The 21,725-nt window shown below is 30.6% G+C and overlaps 2 protein-coding genes across 2 annotated transcripts; one reads left to right on the forward strand and one right to left on the reverse strand.

Moving 5' to 3' along the window:
* Positions 1–1,144: 1,144 nt before the first annotated feature.
* LOC111701692 (SET and MYND domain-containing protein 4) lies at positions 1,145–9,465 on the forward strand (the record flags this gene model as incomplete). Its single annotated transcript, XM_023473092.1, has 8 exons — positions 1,145–1,279; positions 1,925–1,981; positions 3,609–3,688; positions 5,544–5,617; positions 6,379–6,450; positions 6,959–7,058; positions 8,285–8,367; positions 8,757–9,465. Coding segments are annotated over 8 exons (665 nt in total), but the record flags the coding sequence as incomplete, so codon positions are not given.
* A 1,260-nt stretch (positions 9,466–10,725) lies between these two features.
* LOC111701696 (uncharacterized) lies at positions 10,726–21,223 on the reverse strand. Its single transcript, XM_023473097.1, has 2 exons — positions 21,122–21,223; positions 10,726–11,739 (listed from the first exon to the last, which is right to left on the reverse strand). Exons 1-2 carry the CDS (start codon positions 21,131–21,133, stop codon positions 10,903–10,905), a joined length of 849 nt encoding a protein of 282 aa, XP_023328865.1. The 5' UTR covers positions 21,134–21,223; the 3' UTR covers positions 10,726–10,902.
* Between the last annotated feature and the right edge of the window lie 502 nt (positions 21,224–21,725).

Consider the following 21,725-nt stretch of genomic DNA (forward strand, 5'->3'; position numbering starts at 1 on the left):
AAACTTCAATATCTAAGCTTGTTGTCTTCCAGTACAGTGGTTCCAAACAAAAACATCTATTCCTTTGCCCAATCTCCCCAATTACTCAACTACCATTATACCATCCCTTCTTAGTATCCTGACAATCATTGATTCCTAATACCAAATCTTCCAATCCTAAATTTCTCTACAGTTGATTTCCATCCCAATCCCAACTTCCTCTTCCATTCAAATTCCCAACCTACTCCCAATTTGTCCTATCCGTTCATATACATTATGAAGCCCAAATCCCAATTCCTTGGACATTATTTGATAGTCGTTTGGGATCCCAATGGTTTGAATTTTATGCAAAGGTTACGACACTTATACAGACTTTTTATTTTTATTATCTATGACAAACGACAATGAACAAGAAAAATATGAATTTTAGAAGTATATGAAAAGACACAACACTCCTGTATTTCAAGTCCATTAGCGTCTGATCCAATCAAGTCATGTGTTTGTTGTCATTCTGAACCAATAGAAATAGTATTGGGGTAACATCTATCTTTTTATCATTCTTATTATCCAATTAGAGATTTGAATCCTTCAATCGGCGATATCAGTAAACGGAAATATTTACTTCTACTGAAACTATAGTTACAAGCCTGTGTAAAACCAGCCTGTGTGCATGTTTTTACGCAGTATAAGTATGCCAAGCCTAGCTAAAGAGGTGATTAGATCCCTTGCAACAAAATTTATTATTGTGTTTTAATGTTTTCGCTTTAATATCTTTTTTATACCTAAAAGTGTTATATCGTCAAATATTACTATCTTTGAATTTTGCAATCAAAAAGCAGGCTACACAGTCTATATAGAACCAGAAAAGAAAAAAACCATGATGTGAACTGCAAAGATCAGAGGACTGTTTGACCCTCGTGGTCAAAGCAAGTGCAGAAGAACCTTGTATTCTTTATGTTAAGATTATGACCAGATCTGATTAATATCTAGTTTGCATCGAATCAAAGATTTATTAAAGTAAACATCAGATTGCTGGTTAAAGACAAAGAACTTTATATATATACCCCATTCTACCGTCCGAGATACCCCCGCATATATATTTCCATCATTTTCCAATACAAATAGTAATAATAGTAATGATAATAATAATATCAAAAATAATGAGATGATATTCGCAGATTTTTCCAAGAACTTGGATACTTCGGCCAACCTAGTTTGCCGGCCAAGCTCTCCTCCGCTGAGAAACTGATTGGACGTCTGCTTTACCAGTTCCAGTGCGGGATAAAATTCAACCAACATGGTAAATTATCTAAATCAGTCCAGTTTATCTACCTTTCTACCAGAACCAGTTCCACTCTAAAATATGCTGTACAATCACATCTTTTATATTTGGATCTTGCAAGTTGCATTTACCCATCTTTGGAAATAATTGGATCCCTGTGCATTGTGTAAATAATCACACAAGTTTATCAGAAAAGGTAGTTCTAGATGGTTCTAGAAGTGTTCATTTTTCTGCTAGTTAACCACTGATAACTTTTAATCGCAATTATTGAATACTGTAAGAGATTGTTTCGCTAAAACTGTACACTGTAAAAGGTAACCCACAAAAATGGAGACTTTCCCAAAGTTATCTAATTTTTTCTTCACTTTCACACACTAGTTTCATTTTCTTGTTAAAGGAATTGAGTCTTTGCCACAAACTCTAATTTTCTAATCTCTATATCTCTGCCACAATGTAGTATTTTAAACAATGAATTCTGTTAAATCAAATCATCTTAGTTTGAAAGAACAAAGGTTTACACCGTCAGGTTGGGAAGATATAGGGATTAGAAAACTTGAGTTTGTTGGAAAGACTTCTCAAGATTTCTTAACAAATTCGCACGTTTTTTTTTATATGTTCATCAAATCTATTCCAAATATATATTCAAAGTATATTTATTACCAGGCGTGTATCAGGCTGAAAACGTGGAAGCTGGGAAAAATCCTTCACTATTTGACGTCGGTAATATAACTAGCATACATTTACTTCACTATTTGACGTCGGTAATATAACTAGCATTCATTTCCTTCACTATTTGACGTCGGTAATATAACTAGCATACATTTACTTCACTATTTGACGTCTGTAATATAACTAGCATACATTCACTTGCGAAAAACTAATTTTAAATATCAAACTTCCTCATAGGTTACACTTCCTATAAAATTACATTTCCCGCAAGTTACATTTTTTGAAAGTTTACATCTACTATAAATTAATACTTCCTATAACTACATTTCATATACAGGGACTGTAAGCATAATTTTAAAGACGGACATCCCTGATTCGGTAGATTCGGTACCCTTAAACCTTTAAACCTTTAAACCTTTAAACTTTTAAACCTTTAAACCTTTAAACCTTTAAACCTTTAAACTTTTAAACCTTTGACTGATCATCAAGGACAGAGAACTCTTTGTTTATATATATTAAATGTCGAGTGAAAACCCGTAGAATTCAGTATACACTAGCGTTCTGTTTGAACTCAAATCAAGAATATTCTTTGTTTAAAGCGGTTTCTAAAATTTGAATGAGAATATTCTCATTCTGACTCTTCTATAAAGTAAATATTAATACTCGATAAATAATAAACAGCTTTAAAACATAGTGTTTAACAATTGCAAACGTTTCTGTAGATTAACCCTTAACAGGCTGGGGGGGGGGCGTTTGGCGCCCCACCCCCTCTAAAAGGAATTTAAGGAAGTGTAACTTTATAGAAATTGTATCCTTGAAGGATATGTATGGCAAGTGTGAATATAGTAAGAATAATCTAGTTTGATCATATTCATATTAAGTGAATAGTTCTATAATATGTAACTTTATAGGAGATGTAAGTATAGTAAGTGTGACATAGAAAGTGTAAACATATCTCTATTATATAAAATGTAATTAAACTATTATACATTATGATAGGAGCCTCTTTGTATCCAATTATACATTATAATAGGGACCTCTGTGTATCCGATTATACATTATAATAGGGACCTCTGTGTATCCAAATATAAATTATTATAGGAAACTCTTATTATCCAATTATACATTTTATGGGAACCTCCGTGTATCCAAGTATACATTATTATAGGAACCTCTGTATATCCAATTATACATTATTACAGGAACCTCTGTATATCCAATTATACATTATTACAGGAACCTCTGTATATCCAATTATACATTATTATAGGAACCTCTGTATATCCAATTATACATTATTATAGGAACCTCTGTGTATCCAATTATACATTATTATAGGAATCTCTGTATATCCAATTATACATTATTACAGGAACCTCTGTATATCCAATTATACATTTTTATAGGAACCACTGTTTATCCTATTATACATTATTTTAGGAACCTCTGTATCCAATTATACATTATTATAGGAACCTTTGTGTATCCAATTATAAATTATTATCGGAACCTCTGTGTATCCAATTATAAATTATTATGGGAAACTCTGTATATTATTATAGGAACCTCTGTATAGGAACCTCTGTGTATCCAATTATATATTATTACAGGAACCTCTGTGTATCCAATTATATATTATTATAGGAACCTCTGTGTATCCAATTATATATTATTATAGGAACCTCTGTGTATCCAACGCTTCTACTGTTTAACCATTCCTGTTGTCCGAATACATTTAGAATAAATGATGGGAAGAAGGTAAGTTGGGTTCAATATACTAAAATAAATCATAATAAAATTTATTAAAAGGGACTGCCTTGCTTGTATGTACTAAAACTTACATTCAGCGCCCTCGGCTTGTTAAAAAATTTAGATTTATGCCACAAACAATAATTTTCTAATCCATATATCCTTTCAACTCGAAGGTGTAAACTCTTACAATTTTAAACTTAGACTATTCAATTTAGCAGAAATGATAGGGTTACAAGATATAGGGATTAGAACATCAGAGTGACAAAGTGATAACCGTTATAAATGGAATTAGCGTTGTTTTCACTTTTCTTTAATAAAGAAAATCCGTTAATTTTTTTAAAATTGTAATCTTTTAGATTTGTCCTGGGACCGAATTTAGTATTTTGAGTTAAGACGTTGAACTACCGCTGCGCCGGTTCGAATCTTGAACCACCAATTCAAAGTTAAATATTTGCGAGAATTTGAATTGGTAGTTCAAGATTTGAACCGGTGCATTTTAACCACCTCTCCAATTCATGAATATTGGTCCACGGACATTTTTGCAAAGAGTATCCGCAATGTTAAGGTTAAATTTACCAAAAATCAGCGGGATTTTTGATAAATAAAAAAGAAGAATATGGCCATCGTTATATTTTTGTACAGTTTTCCACTGTATGATATATCTGAATATAAAATCAAAGTTGTATTTTTTTGCTAAACTACATTGTATTAACGCGATGTTTGTTACAAAGCTTTATATTTGGAGCTATCAAAAGACTTTCTTAAAAAGTTGATTTGCATTGCATCAAGGTGATCTCGATTTCAATGCCTGAGAGTTGAGCAGTGTGTTAGCTGGCATGGACGGAACTTAGATTTATCTAAAAGCTTCAAAAATTGTCGTCTCTGAAAGTATTAAATAATACAAAAGTTCATACCCTTGTCTTAAATAATTGAAATACTTCTCGTGATCGCAAAGCATAAAATAATAATAGAACGCTATAAGCATACTATATAATTGATAAGATGCTTGTGATCGCCAAGCATAATATAATAATTGATTAGATTCTTGTGATCACCAAGCAGGATATCATAATTTATTGGATTCTCGTGATCGCCAAGCATAATATAATAATTGATTGGATTCTCGTGATCGCCAAGCATAATATAATAATTGATTAGATTCTTGTGATCACCAAGCATGATATAATAATTGATTAGATTCTCGTGATCGCCAAGCATGATATAATAATTGATTAGATTCTCGTGATCGCCAAGCATGACATTATAATTGATTGGATTCTCGTGATCGCCAAGCATAATATAATAATTGATTAGATTCTCGTGATCGCCAAGCATAATGTAATAATTGATTAGATTCTCGTGATATGCCAAGCATAATATAATAATTGATTGGATTCTCGTGATCACCAAGCATAATATAATAATTGATTAGATTCTCGTGATCGCCAAGCATGACATTATAATTGATTGGATTCTCGTGATCGCCAAGTATAATATAATAATTAATTAGATTCTCGTGATCGCCAAGCATAATATAATAATTGATTAGATTCTCGTGATCGCCAAGCATAATATAATAATTGATTAGATTCTCGTGATCGCCAAGCATAATATAATAATTGATTAGATTCTCGTGATCACCAAGCATAATATAATAATTGATTAGATTCTCGTGATCGCCAAGCATAATATAATAATTGATTAGATTCTCGTGATCGCAAAGCATAATATAATAATTGATTAGATTATTCGGATCGCTAAGTATGATATAATAATTAATTAGATGCTTGTGATCACCAAGCATTATATTTCAATTGATTACATTCTTGTGATCGCCAAGCATGATATGATAACTTATTAGATTCTCGTGATTGCGAAGCACGAGATAAATCCAGGAGATGAGGTCACGGATTGTTACGGGATTCATCATCTCAGGTATAACCAGTGATAGCCAGAATTCGTGTCGTCCTTGGTTTGTAATTTAATCAAAACCTTCGATTATTTTTTTAAAACTTTTACTGTTTTAAGTAAACTTAGAAAATTTCTATATTAATGACCATACGAAGACGACACTCATTTGGCTTTATACTGGTTTTCACTGTGCATGAAAACTATTTCATTAGAATTAGATTAATGCTCTTTGTGCACAATATTTACTAAAATCCCGATTATCAGTATTTATAGTTTGGTTAAGTAATATTGTAAATTTAGTCATTACCAAATAGATTATCAAGTAAATAGGTGGCAACAGAGAAATGGACCAATTTTACACAACGTCACAAGAGTCAAATATAACAAGAAAACCGAAATTGTCTCACATTAATTGACATATTTGCCAAGATTAAATAAAAAAGTGTAAAAACAGAAACTAAAGAACACATAAAATTACAATTATTTTACTGTAAGAAAAACACTTTATTCTAAAATTATCACTATTATTGATAATTTTGTCGGACACAAAAACTGAATTGAAACTTGGGACGACAGAATACAACTGTACTGAGAGTGTACAAATTCTAGGTTGCCATCTATTGTACTACAATCTATTAAAGAAAATTTTAGATTTACAATAATACACGGAGAAAGATTTTTTGTTTTTGCATCATTTTGGAGAAAAAATTATGATAAATAATTGAATCAATGTAATCGTATCCTTATATAAAATAAAATGTAAATATAGTTTTCTATATTCCTAGCATGCCAAGAGATGAACGGCAGCTGAAGTTGAGCCGAAGCTTTAAGTTTACCTGTACTTGTAAAGCATGCAGGTCAGTGAATATTCTATAGTGATACCCGGACAACTATGGAATAGTAAGACGACATTTAAGCAAATATCTTTACCAGGGACCAAATGAATTTTAGCTAGGTCGCCCTGAATTGCCTCCGTTTATTCAAATATTTATCTGAAGTTCATATAGTCAAATCCTAAATTAACGATCCAAATTACGTTGTTGAACCGTCTATAGACCGGGCTCAAATTCAGTTAATTCGGTTCCAGAAGCTTTAAAAACAACTCATCAAATAAAACAAGTGCACTTTACAATTTCTGTGTTTTATGTTCATTAGACTAAAAATCATAACATGAGTCTTAAAAGTGTCTTCCTATTCCGTACATTTTTGGGTCCCACTGAAATATAAAGCAAAGAGAAAATAGAAAAAAACAATTTCTTTTTGAACCAATTTCTGTTTGAACCAATTTTGTGAGTTCAGCTTTGAAGCTTACAAGCTTAGAAATTCAAGCAAAAAAGGTAAATGTTAAATCTTTTTTGCGTATAGTGAAGATTGGCCGTTGTTTCCGACACTGGATTCAAACCTGACTCAGTCGGAGATGGGTCGACTAGGAAACCATCTTTCTCTTTATCAGAAGAAATTCAAGGCAAGCTCTATCTTTAGATTCTATACTTCAGCTTTGTAAATTAGGGAGTGTTCACTGTTGAGATATGTGGGTATATAAGCTACTAAACAAATAATAAATAATAAATGAACGTGCAGCGTGCTTCTACCTGTTTTATAAAAGTATAATTTCTCCCATGACAGTTGAAGGTATAACTGCTATGATTCACTTAGTACCCTTTATACCACTCTAGACCTTTTTCGGATCTACAACAACATTAACATTAACACTGCATCTTAAATCCGCCAGTAACATTACAGAGATCCGCCATTGATTATGTTGCTCAAAGAAAGTTTGAAAGGGTACCAATTTGTGATTCTAAAATTACGCCTTAACCGTTCAAAGTTGCACAAAACAAACATATAATATTATCTAGCTTAAAAAAAACTATGTCAAGATTAAAACTATTTTTACATTAAAAATAAATAAGTTCAACTTAATGTAATATGGAATCCGACAAAAAAAAATTATATGTCTAAAACGGTGTTGGCATTAATAGGTTAGATGGAAACGAAGACGAGGAGAGGAAGGACAGCCACAACAATTTATAGTCCGAGCCACATTCTGCTCATTTTCTCGTCCGAGCCACATCTAAATCCTTGTCCTTCCAATATTATTTTTTAAAAGTGTATAGTCATCCAAGATAAAGCAATTTTTTCAAGAATCGGGGCACATTAGGGCGTAAATTAAATATTGAATTTTAGTTAATCGAAAAAAAAGGTTTCAAGTGAATTAAAGTTTTCGAATTCTATGTCCTTCAAAATGTTCACATTTTTTACATTTTCAGATATTCCTGGTGTTGAAGGCCGCAAATAATTCCGAGATTATAGAACTTTAATCTTTTTTCTTAATTAAAGTGAAAACCATAGATTTTTTCCTCCGGGTGGTTTCATGGGGAAAATGATAGGCAGAGGTATGCCAAATATTACAGAGGCAGAAGAGTTTTAAGTTTGACATCATTCTCATGTTGCTAAAGTTTCAAACATGATTTGAACATTGGAATACTTTAGTCTATCAATGTTTTATGTCCTAACGTGGCCAGATTTGTTAAAAATAGTTTTATCTTCAAGAATTAGAAATACATAATAAACGAAGGACGAGGATTTCGAGGTGATTAGGACGAGAAAATGAGGAGAATGTGGCTCGGACGAGAAGTTGTCGTGGCTGGCCTTCCTCTCCTCCGAAGACTGAATAATAAATCTGTTTAGGCTGGGAATTATCAAGAAGCTTACACCCATTGTCGAGACTATTTGATCAAGCTTAAAGAAATAGGCATCGTTTACCCTCATAGGTATCTCACAAGATTTTAAACTTAGTATCGAGAATAAGCTGTCCTTCATCATAAAGTCAGAATATGGTCTCTACACAGTCGAGTCTCATTTTAAACTGTTAAATTACATAACATAAATACTAAAAATGGTTGATCTCAAACAACAACAAAAAATGGTTAATTAATGTATTTTTTTTTAATATAAGACTCTTAGCAAATTTGAAAAGTCTCGTCAAAAATTGAGACTCCAGACTAACCTGTAAAATTATGATCTAAGACTTGAAAAAAATAATATTCTTATATTTTTCTTGTTATTTAGAAACTATGAGATTGCTGGACTCGCTCTAACAAGTTGTTTCTGGAAACCACTAGAAGAAAAATAATATTCTTATATTTTTCTTGTTATTTAGAAACTTTGAGATTGCTGGACTCGCTCTAACAAGTTGTTTCTGGAAACCACTAGAAGAAAAATAATTTTTTAAACATTATGAAATAAATAATTTAATGCTCAAGTTGTATTATAGTTTGTAATTAAGTAATGGTAAATGTTAATTTGAAAAAAATTGCAATAACAATTACATGAAATAATTTTTAGTTGAACAAATTTTAATAAAAGATACGGTACAACCGTACAAGATTGAAAATCTAAGAAATTTTTTGAGTTCATGAGTTTGTTGAGTAAATATTTGAATTTGTCCGCAAATGGTTGAATTTAATTTGAGTTTCTGCTTTAAATTAGTCAGTTATAAAATCTAGCAAAGTTACACACTATTCAGATATTAGGTCTTGTAGATTTATCAAATTGTACAATAAATATGAAAATTTTATGTTTTTACCTGACCAAATATTGGTTAATTCACATTGAGAACTAAATATAACGTATCCAATAAAAAGAATAGCAAGAGCAAAAATTGGCTTGGTTTGTAGAGTATATAGCTTTATGCACGCAAATAGAAATATATTAAAAAAGCACATTTCAGCTTCTCCCACGGTCAGTTTTAGTGCTAGAACTTTTAAAGCGTTTAAAAATTAAATTTAAAGTCATGATAAACATATTCACGATTTCGATCAGCATTTATCTTAACTAGAAATTCAAGGCGCTTCGCGCCCTTCTTTCTAGCCTTAGAGGGCGCTTCGCGCCCATCTTCTAAATTAGTTGTGAACATGTTCTCTTTGTGTACATCGTAAAACAAAACAAAAATAATTCATGGATTTTTACAAAAAATTTCGAGGATTTTCAAAATTTTTAAAAATTTAATGACGATCGAATTTTGATTGAGACAAATATTTGAAATTTTGATTTTTCATAAACCTTCCCTGGGGTCCCTAGATGTCCCACAAAAAAATTGGGCCCGATCGGTTCAGCCGTTTTGACGTTTATTGGATACAAACAAACAAACAAACAAACAGACAGACACCCAAACAGACAAGCCAAATTTATATATAGATGGGTCTTTTAATGAGAGGCAAAGATAAAAATTACTTTTCCTATTTTTAGCCTGAAAAGGTCATAATTTTCACAATTCTGGAATGATTTTGTAGAAAATGGTAAAAACCCAGTAAAAGCGTTTAATAAAAAAATTAACAAATCTGTTTATCATTATTTATAGATAATATAATATAATATATAGATAAGATAATATATCTCTAAATCTGACCATGGGAGAAACTGTAATGGGCTTTTTGCATATATTTCTTTATGCGCACAGAGCTAAATAACTTACAAACCAAACCAATTTTTGCTTTTGCATTTATTTTTCTTTGATGTGCACATTAGATTTAGTTCTCCATGTGAATTAACCAATATTTGGTCAAGGAAAAACATAAAATGATCAGATTTTTATAAATCTAATAAACCTAATATTTGAGTAGTGGATTTCTCACTTGGAAACGTTTTAATTCTAATAATTTTTCGATTGTTTCTAAAGCAAGAATTGCACAAGTCACTTTTTCAGAAAACAACAGTTAAAAATAATGAGTCTTCGAATAAAAAAAAAATGGATATTGATTCTAATTAATATCAGTTCAGACAAAGCTGTTTAGCTTTTCAGGGCACCCTTGTTAATCAAACATGCCACTTAATGATTGGAGGGTCACCTGAACCTACGTTTATATTCTTTGAAACCTATATATTTAATGACATAGTACGTAACGTGTGTATAATATAGGTTTCAATGTTTCTAAAACGTGGGTTGCCATTTTTTTGTTTTAAGAAATGTTAAAGTTTTGATTTTGTGTTGATTTCTATTCTGAATATACAAAAATGGCAGACCACATTTTAGTGATCCAAGGACTAAAATTAATTTCTGATTATTGTATTAGAATAATACTTTTAAGAATTAAAGTAACATATACATGAATTTTTGATGGAACATTAAATCTGTATAGAGCCTATTGTTAAAAAACAGTAAACTGAATTTTATTGAATAAATAAAAGTATTGTGAGGTTTGTAATGTTATAAAAACAATAATTATCTTTTCCAAGACAAACAATTTAAATAACAATAAATATTATCTTATGGGATTCACAGAATGTCGGAGGCGCATTGTGGAAGTTTAGAAAAACCCTGTGACACGCTGCATAGCTTGGTTTGCTAACTGTACACCGGAACCAGCTGTTTGCATTACAGCACGTGCGCCGCCATTGATTGCATTGAGTCCAGTCATTCCAGTAGAGAAAAATAGATTAGCACCGCCATTGAAAACAGCTTCCCCTGTTCGGAAGGTGGTTCCTGCTAGCTGAGCTGCCATAGTTGGTACAGCGATCAGAAGGTTCATACCATCTCCAACAATAGTGTTTGCTCCAGTAGCCCCAGCTCCAATAGCTTGTCCAGTGAATCCAACAACATTGTTGGGAACCTGGGAGACAAATCTTGTTCCAGTTGAAGCAACATTAGAAAGACCAGCAGGAACAGCTCCAGCTAAAGTATTGCCTGTTTGAAATGTATTTGAGGCAAGGTTGGTAAATGTTCCAGGGGCAGAGATGACAGCATTGGTTCCAGAGCTCAATGCTCCGGTTGAGAGCCGAAGTGCAGTAGAAGGAGCTTGTCTGAAGGCTGTAAAGGCTGTCTGTGGAGCAGCGACAACAGTTCTGACACCTGCATCAGCAATAGTGTTGGCAAATCTAATAGTATTGGCAGGAGCTGCTTGGACACTGTTGAACCCAAAGGCTCCAACGTTGTTGATTGCTGTTGGAACGGAGTTAACTCCTCTGACCGCAGAATTAGAGAGAGTGTTGATCGAGGTTGGGACAGCGTTGACAAAGTTTCCTGTCGTAGAGAGGACGGAGGACCCTGTGTTCCTGACGAGGTTAAAGGGTGTAAGGAGGATGTCCCTGGTGTTTTGTGGTCTGCTCTCCACTCCGAGCAAAGTCATCAACAATAAGGATACTCCCTAAACAGAGGGTGGGATTAGAAATAGAAATTTAATTTAATTGAATGCAGTTAGACCGTAATTACTGATGATTAAGAATAGTTTAGAATATTTTGCTGATCTAGAAATATTCAATAAATAAAAATAAATGCATAAAATGGAGTAGCATTAGAGGGATGAATAAGGTTACTTAATTTCTAGGCTTACATCTCAATACTGAAACGCGTGAAAGATTTTGAAAGGAAAATGAAACTATTTCATTATTATTACTATTACTATTATTGTTCAATCAAACTGTTACCATTATGCTTGATTGACAGCCCTAGATTACAGGGTGTTCAAATTTACTTTCTATACAATTAATTTTAAGACTAAATCATTGATATTACAAAATTGACTGTCTGTATTATAAAATGCATATATATCTCCAGACACGTATTTATACTTGCGGAAGACCTTGTTTTACAAAGCATATGGTTTAAGCAGGAAAATGTAATTTGATTCTACTACAGCCCTCATAAACAATAAAATACGATGAGAAGGAAATATAACCTTAAAACACTAGACATATAGATTATTTACTTGATATTTCATTAACATAGGTTATTCACTAGAAACACAAATTATTTACCCCCCCCCACCCCACCCCAGAAACCCTAATAAATATTTTTTTCGGAAAAAATCAGATTTTGCCTCATTTTCTTAAATTCTCCCATTCTCTAACAATATCTAGTTTAGAAGCGTACACTTTGGGCTCCCCCAAGATCAGAAAATTCTACGGTTTCCAGGGGTTTCCACGCCCTAACGGGTGCTAAACCTGGAAAGAAAAAAAAATCCTGTGTATCTTGCATGCATGTAGGACATATGTATAAGAATAGTAAACATTAACAGTAAAAGTTGTCATACAAAAATAAATTCATAAGTGTAGTATCTTGTTCTATCAATGTTGAATGAATACATTGATGAATGCATTTATTAATGAGGAAGGATGAATAGACTAAAGGATGAATAGTGGAAAGAATGAATGAATGAATGCATAAGGCTGGTGTATTGTTTTATAAATAATGAATGATGTTTGATGTCTGGTATAAAATAAAAAACCTGTTCTAAAAACAGTTAACATCTGATTTAAATATCTTTAAATGCATGTATTAAATAAATATTAATATATTGCAAAATTAACAGAAATGGCTTTAAATAGATTTGAAATAACGGATAATTTACTAAAAAGGTTCAAAATATTTTCTAAGAATTTAGTTTGCTGGGTTTGTATAGATCAATATGAATCAAGATCAAGAGGACCAGTAAGAATGGCTTAGATCAATATGGATCAAGAACAAGAGGATCAGTAAAGATTGCTTAGATCAATATGGATCAAGGATCAGTGAGGATTGCATAGATCAATATGGATCAAGGAACAAAAGGATCAGTTGGGATTATAATCGATTTTATTGAATTTTCAAAACCAGGTTTGACATAAATTTATGAGGATTAATTTTGGGGATCGTAATTAGGGATATTTGGGATTCTTATTGAAAATATTAGAAAACTTTAATTTCAAATATCTTTAGTATGTTTGTGAGAATTCATAGATTTTTAAAGTTCAAATATCTTTAGTATTTTTGTGAGAATATATAGATTTTTTAGATTAAAATATCTTTAGAATGAATGTATTGGGTTTGGAGGCACAAAAAAGACGAAATCTGGATTTCTGGATGACCTTGGATAGATACAACTAGACTGACAGGAACCAAGACCGGGGGGTACCGCCGCGTAAAACAAAATTATGGCCGACGCCCCTTAATGTCCCCTTTTGAGTGTTCGCGTGAATATCATGTAGACCCTGGCATGTGAGTAATGATTATCCCTGTATTAGTGTGTACGTGCTATCTTTACTCCAAGAGACTTGAATGAACACATGAAGCTGTATAGTAAACCTAAGAATCACGTGTATAATGAGCGAAGGTGTCGCAAAAGATGTGATTACAAGGAACGAACACACAACTCTTATTTAACCTAAATTCACTTACTTCATATTAAGAAAAATTTGTGTTTTATAAATTATACGGAAAATCATGATTTTATTGTTGAATGCGTTTAATAGTAGACTTTTGAAATACGGAGCTAACTTAGATCTCATTTGGAGTTTTAGAAGTTTACCAATTGGATAAAAAAGATGATCTGGACTTACTTAAGCAGCTTAAATTTTATCTCGTACTTATAATAATGTGACAATGTAATAACATTCTTTAGTTAATGTAACAACTTTACTGTAGCTAACGTGACAATGTAATAAAATTCTTTAGTTAATGTAACAACTTTACTGTAGCTAACTGAAGTTGAAATAAATTAAATTTGTGAAGAATTTGAGGTTGAAGGAAGTTAAAGCTGCGGGAGATAATAAGAAAAATAGAAGAATTAAAAGAAAAGGATAAGGAAGAGATTATCAAGAAGATGAGAGTAGGTTTGGTCATCATGTTAAGCCTTGTTTCAATAATATTCATGATGTTAAAGGTGCTCTAAATGAATTTGAGATTTTACTGCACAACACATAGCAAACTCCGTTTTTCTATAAGTTTGCTTTTATTATTATTTTCTAAGTTAAGATATTCATTAAAAAAGATTAATCAAAACGATTAGTCAAAACGATTTAAAAATGATTTAAAAACGATTAATCAAAACGATTAATCAAAACGATTTAAAAACGATTTAAAAACGATTAATCAAAACGATTTTACCAAAATAAAGAATATGGAAGAGCTATGGATAAGAAGAAAGTAAAGAGGAAAAGAAGAAAAAAACGTGAAGGGAAAATGTTCTTGTATGTAAAGATATCAGAATGATAATTACACAGTGGTAGCTGGTAGGGATTATATCAATACAATGAAGACGACTTTTTAATTTCAGTTTTGATTAACAAATATTTTTTTCGAATTACAAATTTACAAGTAATCAAAGAGAAGGCTTTTTAATTGACAGCTTCGCTGGACTTTTATGTTAAAGTGTATACATGCTGTTTAAGAGCTTGAGAAGTTGAGATAAATCAAAATTAGAATTAAAAGTCGTCTTCATTGTATTGACATTATCGCCTACCACTGTATACACGTATTATAATGCTATAAACAAAAACTGAAGGCAAAACAAGCCTTTAAAGAAACTTCGTGCATTCTCCATGGATATGATAAGTTAGGAATGTTATCAACGTAACCAACTTTTTTTTTAGGTTGGCCATAGTGTTTTTTCTAATATGACAACTATACTATACATGACATGACAACTAACCTTTAGCCAACATGAAAAAAGTATTTGTGTTAATGTGACAACAATACTTTAGTTAACGTGATAACTATAAATTAGATAACGTGGATAACGTGATAATTATAAATTAGATAACGTGGATAACGTGATAACTCTAAATTAGATAACTCAGATAACGTGATAACTATAAATTAGATAACGTGGATAACGGGAAAACTATAAATTAGATAACGTGGATAACGTGATAACTATAAATTAGATAACGTGGATAACGTGATAACTATAAATTAGATAACGTGGATAACGTGATAACTATAAATTAGATAACGTGGATAACGTGATAACTATAAATTAGATAACGTGGATAACGTGATAACTATAAATTAGATAACGTGGATAACGTGATAACTATAAATTAGATAACGTGGATAACGTGATAACTATAAATTAGATAACGTGGATAACGTGATAACTATAAATTAGATAACGTGACAACTTTACTTTTGCTAATGTAAAAAGAACACTTTAGCTAACTTGACAACTATAGTATAGCTATAGTGACAACGTAATAACATTATTTAGTAAATGTAACAACTTTACTGTAGCTAACTTGACAATGTAATAACTATTCTTTAGTTAATGTAACAACTTTACTGTAGCTAACGTGACAACGTAATAGAATTCTTTAGTTAATGTAACAACTTTACTTTAGCTAAAGTGACAACGTAATAACATGCTTTAGTTAATGTAACAACTTTACTGTAGCTAACGTGACAACGTAATAACATTCTATAGTAAATGTAACAACTTTACTGTAGCTAAAGTGACAACGTAATAACATTCTTTAGTAAATGTAACAACTTTACTGTAGCTAACGTGACAATGTAATAACATTCTTTAGTTAATGTAACAACTTTACTGTAGCTAACGTGACAATGTAATAACATTCTTTAGTTAATGTAACAACTTTACTGTAGCTAACGTGACAACGTAATAACATTCTTTAGTAAATGTAACAACTTTACTGTAGCTAAAGTGACAACGTAATAACATTCTTTAGTAAATGTAACAACTTTACTGTAGCTAAAGTGACAATGTAATAACATTCTTTAGTTAATGTAACAACTTTACTGTAGCTAACGTGACAATGTAATAACATTCTTTAGTTAATGTAACAACTTTACTGTAGATAACATGACAATGTAATAACTATTCTTTAGTTAATGTAGCAATTTTACTGTAGCTAACGTGACAATGTAATAACATTGTTTAGTTAATGTAACAACTTTACTGTAGCTAACGTAACATTGTAATAAAATTCGTTAGTTAATGTAACAACTTTACTGTAGCTAACGTTACAATGTAATAACATTCTTTAGTAAATGTAACAACTTTACTGTAGCTAACGTAACAATGTAATAACTTTTCTTCAGTTAATGTAACAACTTTACTGTAGCTAACATGACAATGTAATACCATTCTTTAGTTAATGTAACAACTTTACTGTAGCTAACGTGACAATTTAATAACATTCTTTAGTTAATGTAACAACTTTACTGTAGCTAATGTGACAATGTAATAACATTCTTTAGTTAATGTAACAACTTTACTGTAGATAACGTGACAATGTAATAACTATTCTTTAGTTAATGTAGCAACTTTACTGTAGCTAACGTGACAACGTAATAACATTCTTTAGTTAATGTAACAACTTTACTGTAGCTAACGTAATAACATTCTTTAGTAAATGTAACAACTTTACTGTAGCTAAAGTGACAACGTAATAACATTCTTTAGTTAATGTAAGAACTTTACTGTAGCTAACGTGACAATGTAATAACATTCTTCAGTTAATGTAACAACTTTACTGTAGCTAATGTGACAATGTAATAACATTCTTTAGTTAATGTAAGAACTTTACTGTAGCTAACGTGACAATGTAATAACTGTTCTTCAGTTAATGTAACAACTTTACTGTAGATAACGTGACAATGTAATAACTATTCTTTAGTTAATGTAGCAACTTTACTGTAGCTAACGTGATAACGTAATAAATTCGTTAGTTAATGTAACAATTTTACTGTAGCTAACGTGACAATGTAATAACTATACTATAGTTAATGTAAAAACTTTACTGTAGCTAACGTGCCAACGTAATAACTATACTTTAGTTAACGTAACAACTTTACTGTAGCTAACGTGACAACGTAATAACATTCTTTAGTAAATGTAACAACTTTACTGTAGCTAACGTGACATCGTAATAACATTCTTTAGTTAACGTAAAAACTTTACTGTAGCTAACTTGACAATGTAATAACTATACTTTAGTTAATGTAAAAACTTTACTGTAGCTAACGTGACAACGTAATAACTATACTTTAGTTAATGTAAAAACTTTACTGTAGCTAACGTCACAACGTAATAACTATACTTTAGTTAATGTAAAAACTTTACTGTAGCTAATGTGCCAAGGTAATAACTATACTTTAGTCAACGTAACAACTTTACTGTAGCTAACGTGACAACGTAATAACATTCTTTAGTAAATGTAACAACTTTACTGTAGCTAACGTGACAACGTAATAACATTCTTTAGTTAACGTAAAAAAACTTTACTTGAGCTAACGTGACCACTGACCGTTATCTGGAGAGGTTATCAGGTGTATAGAAATAGTCCTGTTGAATCAAATTAAAGTTGAATATATAAATATATTGTATAATCTAGTTTACTATCAATTTGACCATAAAATGACGGTAAAAGCCTAATCTAGATAATCAGAGATCATGTCGGGGGGAAGATGAGGGGAGGGAGAAGGGAGATATTGAGGGTAGGTTTCATCACATGCATTACACACTCTACACACTCCACAGTATTGATTCAAGATTTAAGGGATTGGAGATCGGTAAATAAAGGATTGGAGATCTGTAAATAAAGGATTGGAGATCGGTAAACAAAGGATTGGAGATCAGTAAATAAAGGATTGGAGATCGGTAAATAAAGGATTGGAGATCGGTAAATAAAGGATTGGAGATCGGTAAATAAAGGATTGGAGATCGGTTTATAAAGGATTGGAGATCGGTAAATAAAGGATTGGAGATCGGTAAATAAAGGATTGGAAGGGTTGCTTACAAATTTGGTTATTTAATGCTATAAGGAATTAGACTACAATCTAGATAAGTTCTACTTAATTTGTCGTGTACGCATATTTCGACCATTTTCCTGTTTGGTCATATACAAATATTCTAATTTTCAGAAATATTATAAACATAACGTGGATTTTTTCAAATTTTCAAAAAGTGATTTTTACAATTTTTTTTTTTTGATAAATATGACTTACACATTTTAAGGCGCGTACTTGAATATTTTAATATTCATTATTGAATTATTTACAAGTTTAATATTCATTATTGAATTATTTACAATTTTTATATTCATTATTGAATTATTTACAATTTTAATATTCATTATTGAATCATTTACAATTTTGATATTCATTATTGAATAATTTACAATTTTTATTATTCATTATTGAAATATTTACAATTTTAATATTCATTATTAAATTGTTTACAATTTTAATATTCATTATTGAATTATTTGCAATCTTATTATTCATTATTGAATTATTTACAATTTTAATATTCATTATTGAATTATTTGCAATCTTAATATTCATTATTGAATTATTTACAATTTTAATATTCAGTATTGAATTTTTTACAATTTTATTATTCATTATTGAATTATTTACAATTTTGATATTCACTCATCGAAAAATAACTCTCTAAAGTTTACTCCCAAAGAAATAATTCTTAATCAAAGTTTACTCCATGAGAAATAATTCTTAGTAAAAGTTTACTCCATGAGAACTTATTCTTAATCAAAGTTTACTCCCTGAGAAATGATTCTTAATCAAAGTTTACTCCATGAGAAATAATTCTTAATCAAAGTTTACTCCATGAGAAATAATTCTTAATCAAAGTTTACTTCATGGAAAATAATTCTAAATTAAATTTTACTCCATGGGGAATAATTTTTTTATCAAAGTTTACTCCCTGTGAAATAATTCTATCTGTTTTAGTGTAAGTTTAAATTGAAAAATTGTGATAAAAAAATTTAAATGCTCATTTTGTGAATTATTAACCAAATGTTTATTGTTAACATTAGTTAGAAGTTACTAAAGTGTTTAAAAATATCACAATACTTTCTTTGATAGAAATCTCCTGGAGATTTTTCAGAATACTCCTTTTCTCTTTTGATCGTTTTTCCTTTTTAAACCCTTTTTTCAAATTATCCAAATTTTCACTTAATAATAATTTTTTTCCTCTAAAAAATAATTCCTTAATAATTTCTATTCCGTCTTTTGATCCCCCTTACTTTTTCATTAATGATCATGTAAATCCCTATCCCCAGTTAATTCTTTTTTACTAAAGATCCCCTTTTTACAGAGTTAGTTGAGAGTAGAGAATTTGTTAAAGCAAATCTAGGGGATAAAATGCCCTCAAGAAATGAACAATAAAACTGCTTGAATTTAAAGTGTCGGTGCGAGTTTTTTACCATTATATTGTAATTTTAATTGTTGGTGTCTTAAACAATATAATATATTTGTGGTGAGGTTTAGGTTACAACTATAGAATTACAAAATTATTTGCAATTTATATTATTATTATTGTGGTCCTTTATTAAAACCACTTTATGTATCTTAATGTTTACATATAGGTCTAGAGAAGTAGGAAGGCTTTATAATGTTAAAGAGACTGTAAGCGTAATTTAAGGTGACCCTCCATCCAATTATAACAATGCCCGATTTACAAGAAACCACAAATGAAAAAAAAACAGAAACATAAAAAACGAATGAATCAGACATTGCTATGCTTGCATGAAAAGTCACTTTAAATTACGCTTACAGTCCCTTTAAGCATAAAAAATTAACATCAATTATTTAAAGAATAATTATTTTATACTTAATTAATTGTATACGCTAATATTTTAGTGTTGTTTTTAATAATCTTACTTTTAGATTTTAGTTTTTTATAAAATATACTATTAACATTTTTAAAAAAGGAGATAAAAACTTGCAATAAACTCTAATTTTCATTACTTTAAATCCCTATATATTTGCAACCTGATGCAAACTTTAATATTTTAAACTGTAGCTACTATATTTAGTAGAATTCATAGTTCGAAATATCAAAGGTCTCTGACATCAGGTGGTAGGCAATTATATCAATACAATGAAGACGAATTTATTAAAGATTTGATTGTTATTAAGCTTTTTTCCAATTTCAAGTTTACAAGTAATCAAAGTGAAGTTTTTTTAATTGACAGCTTCTCTTATCTTCTATATTTATGTGTATCCATGCTGTTTAACAGTTTGATATAAATCAAAATTGAAATCGAAAGTCGTCTTCATTGTAGTGATATAATTGCCTACCACTGTAGTAGATAAGTAGCTCATTTGTTAACAATACAGAAGAGAAAGAAATACATTGAATTATAGGAATGTACACAGAAGTGTACATACGCCATACCTGCTTCTGTATTAATATTAATTTTCTACTTTCTTAGTTTCTGTTTATCCTCCGCGTAAATAAAGTTTAAGACTAATTTTTAAAAAAAATAAAAAATTAAAATTAAAAAAATAAAATATAAAAATCACTTAGCAAATGGGTATCTAAATGTTTTAAATTTGTAGATTTTACAAGTAATAAAAAATACCAGGAAAAGCGTAAAAAACGATACAGGGCATTTTTTAAACATCATTAAGCACTTAGTTTAGAAAGCTATGAAATTGAAAAAAGTTATCACGTGATCGACATTTTACTTTTTTGATTGATCAAAGTTTAAAGTTTGAGACCCCCTTTGGAAAGATGAAAAGATAGATAGATATAAAAGTATATATATAGATTAGATATACAGATTATACACTAATTAACACTTAATAGGTTAAAATTATCTCATTAAGCGCTGATGAGCTGTAACTATCACGTTGTTCGTGCAGCACTGCTGATTGAAGTGATAAGATAATTACTCAAAAAACTTGTTTTTGTGCATAAATAAAAATCAATGATATGAGAGGTTTTGAAAAAAAAATTGAAAAAATTGATTCCAAAAGGAGTTTGGGGGGGGGGGTCTTCTAACCTTGGTCCACATGGTTTCTTGGTTCAACAAAGACTGAAGAGCTCAGAACCCATGCTTGGTCTTTTTATACCTTTGCGTAATTTCCTCCGCGTATACTCGGAGTGCAGCAGGGGGGGGGAGCGTCAACTTGCGTATTTTCTGTCCTAGCTTCATGCATAGACTACAAGTAGAGTAAGTAGTGTATGCACTCACGCAATTGTGCCAAACACTGTTTGTTTAATTTCGTTAGTTAATGCGTTTAGCGCGATTTAATTGCGACAAAAGCTTTTTATTGTTTTTAGAAGAACATTTTTTTAAACAACTAACTTACTCTAGATTACTCTATGGTTTCTAGGTATTTTTTGATGCGTCTTACAAAATACTACGCTTCAAAGTGAGGATAAGAACTGTAACTGTCTTTTTACTTGGCATTCCTAAACTTTCATCATGCAACAAAATATTTCGAATGACAGCTATATTTTAAAATAATTTTCTTAATCGATGCTTTTTTGAAATATTCTGTTATCTTATAACAAAAACTATTCAAAATAATATTGCATAGTTAAAAAAGACTGGCCAGAGCAAGGTATATAATGCAAGGAAAGTTAATTGCAGTTGCGTATGC

The sequence above is a fragment of the Eurytemora carolleeae genome, unplaced genomic scaffold (genome assembly GCF_000591075.1).
Source record: "Eurytemora carolleeae unplaced genomic scaffold, Eaff_2.0 scaffold436, whole genome shotgun sequence".
Taxonomy (NCBI): domain Eukaryota; kingdom Metazoa; phylum Arthropoda; class Copepoda; order Calanoida; family Temoridae; genus Eurytemora; species Eurytemora carolleeae.